The 11,464-nt window shown below is 42.9% G+C and overlaps 1 protein-coding gene across 5 annotated transcripts in view; it reads left to right on the forward strand.

Moving 5' to 3' along the window:
* ndufs1 (NADH:ubiquinone oxidoreductase core subunit S1) overlaps positions 1-3,235 on the forward strand; it is a 33,710-nt gene extending 30,475 nt beyond the window's left edge. For all 5 annotated transcript variants that reach the window (XM_048533651.2, XM_048533654.2, XM_048533652.2 and 2 more), the window contains 2 exons: positions 288-360; positions 2,721-3,235. In XM_048533651.2, coding sequence (XP_048389608.1) covers positions 288-360; positions 2,721-2,812 — 165 coding nt within the window. In that variant the 3' untranslated portion in view covers positions 2,813-3,235. The remainder of the gene's footprint in view (positions 1-287; positions 361-2,720) is intronic.
* Positions 3,236-11,464: the final 8,229 nt, after the last annotated feature.

Here is an 11,464-nt window from a genome sequence, read left to right on the forward strand (position 1 = left end):
CCATCATTTTTCAAGGAACAGCAACCAGTTGAGGAATGAATGATGTTCAGTAACCAAATTTGCAGGAACATTAAGCTTTTCATAAAGTTGTAGGTGACAGATAACTGCAGAGTGCAAGGAGAGATGAGGTCATGGTAATTTTAGATATTGAAGCTGAAAAGGAAATGATCAAGGGCATGAGAACTGAGGTGAATACTTCATGCTGTGTGTATTAATTTTAATTAATATTCTTCTGTTTGCTCAATTCCTTGAGGCAGCCTCTGAATAATTTCTGTGCTTTCTTACAGCTTGTGAATCAACAAGTCTTAACTGAGCCACTTGTTCCACCTCAACTTACAATTAAAGATTTTTACATGACTGGTATGTGTTAATTGAATATTCCATGGAATATTGCTTGGGTACCAGACAGGCTAATGCTTGCTTAAGGATAAAATCTGGAGATATTGTTCTATTAGCTAATGAGTTAAATGTGCTGTTGATTAGTAGTAGCCATGTTCGAGGACACTTGGGTGCATTGTATGCAATAGTTGGATACCATTCTGTTAGAGAAGTCCAGATTTTGCCATGGTAAAACTGTCAGCATCGCTGTCAATACTCCACGCAAACTAATGGAAAATTTTGGAGGTTGTACATGTGTAGAGTAACACACAAATCCAGACGTTTCTGCTAATAATTCATCAGAGGTTGTGCTGTTAACATACTCCCCACCCTCTACTCACTAGCCCCATCCTGTCTATAGGGTACAAACCCTGAACAACCAAACATGTCCACTTTCATACTGTTGGTCTTCCTGAAAAAAAAATTAGAAAAAGGTGCAACATGTTCAATGAGATGTAATATGGTTTTTAGTTATATATTTATTTGAGAATTACAGCAAAACATCTTCACTGGACCTGAAAGGCTTGTTTTAATTTTGATCCAAATCGATCATGATTTAATTCACTATTTGAAAATCTAAAATAAAAGTGACGTCCAAAATATTTTAGCTTCTGGTGCTACCTGTGAGGCTCCTTCAGGGTCATTAGCTGTTTATTGTGTTTGCTCAGGTTGCTGCTCACCAGTTATATAATGACCATGGGAAAGAGGAAGTTTGCATCGCATAGTAGTCGGTCCTTGTTGGCTGTTTTGTTTTGAGGTCTGCAACTCATACTGATCTTTCACTACTGACTGAGAAATCTAGGCTATTATGTAATATTGCTCAAGTTATGGTATTAATAAAATGCTTTTTATAAAATTTAAAGTGTGCACAAACAGTTCAGTCACATGTCTGATTCAGCTTATAGTAACTGTTCCCTTTTATGTGTATTAATGTCCCAAGACACATCATAATGCAATCAGAGAAAAATCAACAACCTGTTAAAGGACCATGGATTCGAGGGGATGGTGCAAGTTTTGGTCAGAGATAGATCTTAAAGCAGAAGAAGCAGGTGCAGACATAACTGGGTTTAGAGAAGAAATTCCTGATGGCTGTCAATGTTGAGGTGAAGTAGTCCATATGGGCATAGAATTTCAGGGGTTTTCTTTGTTTAAAAAGACAAATTCACGGGATTTGAGTGCTGATTGCTGGACTAGCATTTATTGCCCAGACGGCAGTGAAGAGCAAACCACGTTGCTGTGGATAGACTTCTGTATAGTCCATAGTGTGTCTGTCTCTGTCTTTGTCTCGCTCGCACTGTCTTCCCCCCTGCTCTTCTCTCTCTTTGGGACTTGAACGGGGGTGTGAAGTAACCATAAGTCAGTGCCATTTAGGAGAGGGACTGCAGATTTTTGAAAGAGCTGATGTTTATGACAGGTGAAGGATGGGAGGATGGTGAGGAGTGCATTGGATCAATTGAGTCCAGGGTGACTGCAGCTCTCCGTGCCACTGTGTGTCTGAACAAAAGAAATATTTTCATTCATGTGGTACCTTATCAAATTCAGATATTTTCCAGTGAGTACGAAGAAGAAATTTGCCATGAGTTCAAATGCCATAGTTAGATTGTTTATCACATTGCTCTTTGTGTAATTGGTTGATCTGCTTTTGCCATTGTGGATGAAGGAAGTAATGTTGAACGGAGTATCAAAGAGCACCCTTCAGTTCAAATAATTCCTGAGAATCATTGGAACAATTAATTGGCTGACTTTATCTCCAAGAAAATGACAGGGCCCTGAATAGTGATCCAAGATTAGAGGTGGCTAAGTCTTAACAGACCCTGAAGGCAACAAAGTAACATAATGAAACCAAAATGGGCCTTAAATTTCAATGTTATTTTCTTGTTTTCCGTTAATCTGCAAATAGACCTGAAGCTGCTGTAACTTTAATTTGGGATTTAACCACTAATAAGGCAGGAACACAAGGAATAGACAAATCTCCAAATTTCAAACTAGCCTATAAATCTAAGTGAGCATAGACATACACTTTGTGGGTGAAATTGTCATAGTTTGGGACTGAATGTCGCTGGCACAATGATTGTGTAAACATCTTACATTTGCAATTACATAAAATCCTATTGCGCAAATTGAAGCGATTAAAGCTACACCCTTCCGTGTTGAGCTAAAAAATCAGGCAATGATGGTATTTTCTTGTTGGATTGTTTTTGTTCTGTGAAGAACTATGTTTAAAATATAGTAGTGGTTGTAGGGAATGGGTTCCATTGTATTTGTGCAACTGGTTTCAGCAAAAGTCTGAGATCATTCAATGTTTTAAAGCCTTTGCTCTTCCTGGTTCATTTTACCTACAGATCCAATCAGCAGAGCCTCCCAGACAATGGCAAAATGTGTCAAAGCAGTTACTGAAGGAGCCGCTGCAATTGACGAGCCTTCCATCTGCTAACCTAGACTGACGAAAAAGACCTCAAAAGCATTGGTGTTGTACTTCTGTAGCTGAATTCTGCATAAATATTTATAAAGGACAAGCTGCTAAAGAAGACTGAGTTTATGTCTGACTGTATACTCTGAGCATGATTCGTGAAGTTGTATGATGCTCGATGAAGGGGGACAAGTGCGTGACACACTCCACCCATTACTAGCTACATGCCATCATTGTATAGTAAAATCTGTTAAGTAGTATAAATTTCCACTTGAAATTCAAAAGGCTTAGTGTGATAATTGGGCTGTGTGATAAACTTCTGATTATGCTGACTGTGTTCAAGTCACTTATTTTTGTGTGTTTTATTGCGCCTTTTCAAAGATGACAACAGTTCTTGTAACACTGCAATCAGATTTTTATGGGAAATAAATCGATTTCATGCGTGAAGGCAGTGGAATGTGTTGTTTGACACAAATACACAAAACGTTCGAGAAACTCAGCAATTCTGGTAGCATCTGTGGAGAGATGAACAGAGTTTAACATTGAGAAACTTTTTCTGCTTCTCTGATTTCCAACAGCTGTAGTATTTTTCTTTTTAAATATATTCTTTGCACGACTGTAAGCACTGTCCTTTGTCATTTGGGTTGTACGCTGTAAATTGGTACCTGACAGTTCATCAGAGATGGTTCTGCTCCTGGAGAAAGGTGCCTATGCATCTTTGATCTTGACACACTCAATATCCTATCTGCCATCATGGCCAAAGCCTTGAAAGTGCAAAACTGAGCTCTCTCATCTCTGCTCCTTTCATCTGATGGTGGATCTAGTCTATATGGATTTTAGTAGGGTCATTATAAAGTCCCTTTATAGCTGTAGCTTTTTAAAAAGTGGAAGAACTGATTAAGAAAGCATTTGGCATATTTCCTGTATTAGATGAGGTGTCAGAGGAAAAAAAGCAGACAGTTTAAATTGGGATTTAGCCACTAATAAGCCGGGAACACAAGGAATAGATGAATCTCCAAATTTCTGAACTGTTTGCAACAACGATTAGGCCACAGGTTGAGTATTCTAAACAGTTCTGTTTGTTCTGTAGGAAAAATGTGATTGTGCGAGTGGATGCAGAGGAATTCTACATGGATGTTGCCAAGATTGGAAAAGTTTGTCCAGGATAAAAGATGAGATTAGTTGAAGTTGTTTTCCATAGAACAGAGGAGACTGGTAACTTAATTGATGTGTATAAAATTATGAAATAGAGGTGACCCATTTACCACAGCAGTGAATGTAGGTTTAATGTCATTGACAGGAGGATTAGAATGGGGAGGTGAAGGAATGTTTGTGTACCCAGAAGGTGAGGGGATCTGGAACACGTTGCCTTGAAAGAGTGCTTTTGAGGTAGGTACTCACCGTCTTGAATAAAAAGTATACGGATGCCATTGTGAAGAGTTCTGACCTGCAAACTCTGGGCTGAATGCTGGAAGATCAGCTTATACTGGCTAACTTTCTGTGATTGGCATGGGATAAAAGGCCTCCTGTGTTGTAAAATTTGAATGATTTTCTATGAAATTTTGACATTGACCATGTTTTGTCATTCTATTCAAAGAAGCAAATGCATTTTAAATGAGGAGAATATGGTGTCTGGGGCAAGAGTACACCATCAGCCCATTAAGTCTGCTTTGCCATGTATTGTAATCATGGCTGCCTGAACAATTCAACACTTCAATGTCTTTAACCCAATATTATTCCCAAAGCCCTTTATGCCGTTAATAAAAATTTTATTAATCTCTAAATATACTCTCAAACACAGCTTACATAACTCTCTGGTAACAGAATTCCAGAGTAGCCACATTCTGAGTAAAAACATTTTTTCTCAGGACGATGCAAAATGGCATTCCCCTTTTCTGTTTGTAATGTGCTGCTCCTTCTAGATACCTCAACTGGGGGAAATATCTTAAAGAGGTAGACAGGGAATAGTCCTACCATCCCATGAACAAGTCTGGTGCACTCTCATTGTGCTCCCTTGATTGTAGTTCTGGAATATCGTTCCTGAGATACGTAGACCCAAAGTGCACTGTACTTCAGGTGATCTATAACATGCTTAAATGGGATAGACAGAGTAGATGTAATGAAGATATTTCCGCTGGTTGAGGAATCATAAAAGTAAGGTGAGATAACAATGTGTCGAGCTTTTCTGAAAAAGTGCCCAGACCTAAAATGTCAGCTTGCCTGCTGTGTTCATTCACCTCTACACTTTTTGTTAGTTCAGATTTTCCAGCATCGGCAGTTCCTACTGTCTCTATAAAAATAAGATGGATGTCATTTAACAATATAACTACGTTCTGTACAAATGAAGCAGTCCTTCACTAGTGCGGCACTCAAACCTTCTTGCAATGGAGACTAAAATTCCATTCGTACTACTTAATATCTTACTGCACCTCCATGTTCTCCTATAGTGGTATACTGACAAGGATACCTGTGTCCCTATTTACAGCTGCCTTTGCAGCCTCTCAGCATTTAAGAAATACTCTACAGATTTGTTCCTCCTAGCATACTGAATAACCATGTTTCTCCATGTTATATTTCATCTGCTATGTTTAGAGAGTGAGTGCCAGATTTTAAGGCCAAAGCTGTTGAAGGTACAGCCATGTGGGGACAGGGGGATGAAAATTGAAAGTGCCCAAAGAGACCAGATTTCAAGGAATGCTGATACCTCAGTTGGTGGTGGTGGTGGGGGGGCGGTGTCAGGGTGAGACAATGGAAAAATTTCGTCAAGAATGAGCATTTTAAAATTACTTGAATTGGTGCCAGTGTACATCAGTAGCAGAGGGGTTATGCAATTGAGAACACGGAATACAGGGTTTTGAATGACCTCATGTTTATGAAAAGTAGCACTAAGGAGGCTCTCTGTGAGGGCATTGGATTAATCAATTCCAAAGACAATAAATGCAAAGCTGATGTGCTACACGCCTGATCTTTGAGCATTCAGTGTAGAGGGGTGTAAACAGATGGGAAGACTTCCTCATGGGTCTGCACCTAGGGCCTGGCGAGATTGGCCAGAAACAGGTCCAAGCAAAGGGCCACGGAGGGAGTCATCTCTGCCAACTGTCTACTCCTCTTACAGGATAATAAAATGTGAGGCTGGATGAACACAGCAGGCCAAGCAGCATCTCAGGAGCACAAAAGCTGACGTTTCGGGCCTAGACCCTTCATCAGAGAGGGGGATGGGGGGAGGGAACTGGAATAAATAGGGAGAGAGGGGGAGGCGGACCGAAGATGGAGAGTAAAGAAGATAGGTGGAGAGGGTGTAGGTGGGGAGGTAGGGAGGGGATAGGTCAGTCCAGGGAAGACGGACAGGTCAAGGAGGTGGGATGAGGTTAGTAGGTAGCTGGGGGTGCGGCTTGGGGTGGGAGGAAGGGATGGGTGAGAGGAAGAACCGGTTAGGGAGGCAGAGACAGGTTGGACTGGTTTTGGGATGCAGTGGGTGGGGGGGAAGAGCTGGGCTGGTTGTGTGGTGCAGTGGGGGCAGGGGATGAACTGGGCTGGTTTAGGGATGCAGTAGGGGAAGGGGAGATTTTGAAACTGGTGAAGTCCACATTGATACCATATGGCTGCAGGGTTCCCAGGCGGAATATGAGTTGCTGTTCATGCAACCTTCGGGTGGCATCATTGTGGCAGTGCAGGAGGCCCATGATGGACATGTCATCAAGAGAATGGGAGGGGGAGTGGAAATGGTTTGCGACTGGGAGGTGCAGTTGTTTGTTGCGAACTGAGCGGAGGTGTTCTGCAAAGCGGTCCCCAAGCCTCCGCTTGGTTTCCCCAATGTAGAGAAAGCCGCACCGGGTACAGTGGATGCAGTATACCACATTGGCAGATGTGCAGGTGAACCTCTGCTTAATGTGGAATGTCATCTTGGGGCCTGGGATGGGGGTGAGGGAGGAGGTGTGGGGACAAGTGTAGCATTTCCTGCGGTTGCAGGGGAAAGTGCCGGGTGTGGTGGGGTTGGAGGGCAGTGTGGAGCGAACAAGGGAGTCACGGAGAGAGTGGTCTCTCCAGAAAGCAGACAGGGGAGGGGATGGAAAAATGTCTTGGGTGGTGGGGTCGGATTGTAAATGGCGGAAGTGTCGGAGGATAATGCGTTGTATCCGGAGGTTGGTAGGGTGGTGTGTGAGAACGAGGGGGATCCTCTTGGGGCGGTTGTGGCGGGGGCGGGGTGTGAGGGATGTGTCGCGGGAAATGCAGGAGACGCGGTCAAGGGCATTCTCGATCACCGTGGGGGGAAAGTTGCGGTCCTTAAAGAACTTGGACATCTGGGATGTGCGGGAGTGGAATGTCTTATCGTGGGAGCAGATGCGGCGGAGGCGGAGGAATTGGGAATAGGGGATGGAATTTTTGCAGGAGGGTGGGTGGGAGGAGGTGTATTCTAGGTAGCTGTGGGAGTCGGTGGGCTTGAAATGGACATCAGTTACAAGCTGGTTGCCTGAGATGGAGACTGAGAGGTCCAGGAAGGTGAGGGATGTGCTGGAGATGGCCCAGGTGAACTGAAGGTTGGGGTGGAAGGTGTTGGTGAAGTGGATGAACTGTTCGAGCTCCTCTGGGGAGCAAGAGGCGGCGCCGATACAGTCATCAATGTACCGGATGAAGAGGTGGGGTTTGGGGCCTGTGTAGGTGCGGAAGAGGGACTGTTCCACGTAATTCGCAACAAACAACTGCACCTCCCAGTCGCAAACCATTTCCACTCCCCCTCCCATTCTCTTGATGACATGTCCATCATGGGCCTCCTGCACTGCCACAATGATGCCACCCGAAGGTTGCAGGAACAGCAACTCATATTCCGCCTGGGAACCCTGCAGCCATATGGTATCAATGTGGACTTCACCAGTTTCAAAATCTCCCCTTCCCCTACTGCATCCCTAAACCAGCCCAGTTCATCCCCTGCCCCCACTGCACCACACAACCAGCCCAGCTCTTCCCCCCCACCCACTGCATCCCAAAACCAGTCCAACCTGTCTCTGCCTCCCTAACCGGTTCTTCCTCTCACCCATCCCTTCCTCCCACCCCAAGCCGCACCCCCAGCTACCTACTAACCTCATCCCACCTCCTTGACCTGTCCGTCTTCCCTGGACTGACCTATCCCCTCCCTACCTCCCCACCTACACCCTCTCCACCTATCTTCTTTACTCTCCATCTTCGGTCCGCCTCCCCCTCTCTCCCTATTTATTCCAGTTCCCTCCCCCCATCCCCCTCTCTGATGAAGGGTCTAGGCCCGAAACGTCAGCTTTTGTGCTCCTGAGATGCTGCTTGGCCTGCTGTGTTCATCCAGCCTCACATTTTATTATCTTGGAATTTCCAGCATCTGCAGTTCCCATTATCTCTGATACTACTCCTCTTACAGGTTAGGTTTGTGCCTATCTGTCCTTGAAGAAGGAGCGTGCGGTGTCCATCAATGTTCTCAATGCAGTTAGAGAGAGGTCAGGATAAATCTTTCACAACTCCCCAATTCTGAAATTTGAAGTAGAATTTGAAATAGTGCTGGAAAATGCAATTTTGCATCTCATCCAAAAGACTGGAAGGAATTTGGACATTGTGCTCAGAAATTAAACATTCAAAAATAGATATGAACCTCTATAAGTTGATGTTAATTACTAATGCTCACAGCCACCTGTACAACACAGGAATTTACATTTTGGATGTATTGACTTTAGTCATAGTTTGGTGAATACTGACCTGATGTAGAACTCAAATGAATTTTATTCCAAGTTCTGTACCAAATGGATATGAAAACTTGTGTATTAGAATGGGATATATACCCTAATGAAGATGTAACCGATTAAGCTCACTCTAGTATCAGCACAGCAGAGGGGACAAACAGATAAGAGAGAAGCATCTTTAGAGTAAGACTTCACACTAGAAAGAAGTGAATAAGTGTAAATGAAGAATGTTACAATACAGAAGAGAGTGAAATAGCTTTACTGTCGATGAAGAACAAACATGTTAGTCTAGAGACTCCAGCATAGTGCTGGTGTGGTAAAAGACATCAGTGTCCAAGAGTGTATGTGTAGGCAGCCAACATCCAGAGAAACAAGAGATGGTATTGGATAATTATAAATTATACTGAAGACAAGTGATCTCAAAGTAGCCTGGAGCATATGGTGTGCAATGCAAAGATGGATTTTCACTTATGTAGCACACATATAAATAGGACATCCCCAATTAATTAAGTACTTTTGAGGCTTACCAAGTTTTACAATTTGGAAAATATTCTTGTATGTATAGCCAGATCCCACAGACATAAGTTCCCTCATCTTCCAAAGGTGAAAGGTTCTCTCTGCCACTTGGCTCAAGTTTTGCAAGAGCAGAAGTTGAAGTATTTCTAAGCTTGAACTTATGTACGCATACTTCCAGTAAGGATGAATCCTTGGCACTGAGGGAAACACTCCTACTGCTAAGTTGGAAGATTGTCAGTTCAAGATGTACTACAGCAACTTGAGCACAAATTCTTGGCTGACTCTCCAGTGCAGTACTGTGGCAGTGCTGCACTTTGGAGAGTGCATCTTTCGGACAAGATATGAAAGCAGAGCTCTATCTGCCCTCTCAGGTGAATGGCAAAGACTCCTATTTCAAAGAAGCACAGAGAGTTCTCGACAATGTTCTAATATTTATTCCTCAAGATGTATCACTAAAAACTGATGACTTCGTCGTTATCATATCACTGTTTGAGGAAGTTTTGCTACGCACGCACTAATCACCTTGGATCCTACAATACTGCTGTTCAAGACAGATTTGTTGGACCATATTATGCCCTTTTCTCTAGAGAACAGTTGTCTAAAATTGCCTCACGTAAATGGTTTGAACATCAGCCACTTGTACAATAACTGGCATATGGATGCTATAAGTACATGTACCAGATGTTGGCATGAGCCCAACTGCTACAAAGCAAGAAATGTGCTCGTATACCAAAGGACTCAATGTTGAAGTGGTAAGCCATTCCAAAGAACATGGAAATTGAATGCTTGAGAGACATTTTATGTCCTTAAACTTAAGCAAACGTCTTTTAAACATTGTACCTGCATTTACCATTTTCTCTGGCAGCTCATTCCATACACAAATCGAAAGTTGCCCAGTGTCCTTTTAAAATAATTTTAAACCTCTGACCTAAAAAATATGCCCCTTAGTTTTGAACTTTTCCACCCTAGGGGAAAAGACCCACATCATTCACCTTATCTATGCCCCTCATGATTTGGCTGACTGAAGAATGGACACACTGATGGCTGTTTTGAGAAGGGTTGTTTTTTTCAAGTGGAAAACTTTTAACCAATGGGGTTCCACAGCAATCAAGGCTGGGAGTAGAGGAGATAATGGGAACTGCAGATGCTGGAGATTCCAAGATAATAAAATGTGAGGCTGGATGAACACAGCAGGCCAAGCAGCATCTCAGGAGCACAAAAGCTAACTGCAGATGCTGGAGATTCCAAGATAATAAAATGTGAGGCTGGATGAACACAGCAGGCCAAGCAGCATCTCAGGAGCACAAAAGCTCCAAGATAATAAAATGTGAGGCTGGATGAACACAGCAGGCCAAGCAGCATCTCAGGAGCACAAAAGCTCCAAGATAATAAAATGTGAGGCTGGATGAACACAGCAGGCCAAGCAGCATCTCAGGAGCACAAAAGCTCCAAGATAATAAAATGTGAGGCTGGATGAACACAGCAGGCCAAGCGGCATCTCAGGAGCACAAAAGCTTTTGTGCTCCTGAGATGCTGCTTGGCCTGCTGTGTTCATCCAGCCTCACATTTTATTATCAAGGCTGGGAGTAGAACTGTTTGCAACATATGTTAATGGCTTGGAGGAAGGAAATGCATGTACTGTTGTCAAATCTGCAACAACACAAAAATAGGTGAAAAGAAAGATTATGAGAGGGTTACAATCATTTTATAAGAGAGATATTGATAGGTTAACTCTGGGCAAAAAGTTGGAGTATAATGTGGGGAAAATGTGAAGTTGTTCATTTCGGAAGGAAGAACAGAAGAAAAGAATATTATTTAAATGGAGAGAAATTGCACAAAGTTGCGACAGAAAAGTGACTTGGGGGTACTTGTACACAAAATACAAGAAGCTAGCGCACAGTTGCAGCAGGTAATCCAGAAGGCTCAGAGAATGTTGGTCCTTATTTTAATGGGGGTGGTGTATAAGATTAGGGAAGTTTTACTGCAACTGGATGAGGTGCTGGTGAGACCACATCTGAAGTACGGTGAGAAGTTCTAGTCCCTTTCTTTAAGGAAAGATCTCATTTTCTTGGAGGCAGTTCAGAAGAGTGATTGTCTTATGAGCAAGGGCCAAACAGATTGTGATTTTTCTCAATGGGGTTTAGAAGAACTAAGAGGCGACCTCATTGAAACATATAAGATTCCAAAAGGGTTTGACAAGGTAAATGCTGAGAGGATGTTTCTCTTTACAGAAGAGTGTAGGACCAGAAGGCAGAGCCTCAGATTAAAGGGGAACTACTTTAAAAATGAAACAAGCAGGAATTTCTTCTCTCAGAGGGTTGTGAGTCTTTGGAACTCGTTGCCACAGAGAGTTAAGCAGCTAAATCCTTGTGTATATTTAAGGCTGAGATGGATAGATTCTTGATCAGTAGGGGAATCAAAGGTTATGGAATAAACACACGCAAGTGGATGAGAGGAA

Source organism: Stegostoma tigrinum, chromosome 7 (assembly GCF_030684315.1).
Source record: "Stegostoma tigrinum isolate sSteTig4 chromosome 7, sSteTig4.hap1, whole genome shotgun sequence".
Classification (NCBI taxonomy): Eukaryota; Metazoa; Chordata; class Chondrichthyes; order Orectolobiformes; family Stegostomatidae; genus Stegostoma; species Stegostoma tigrinum.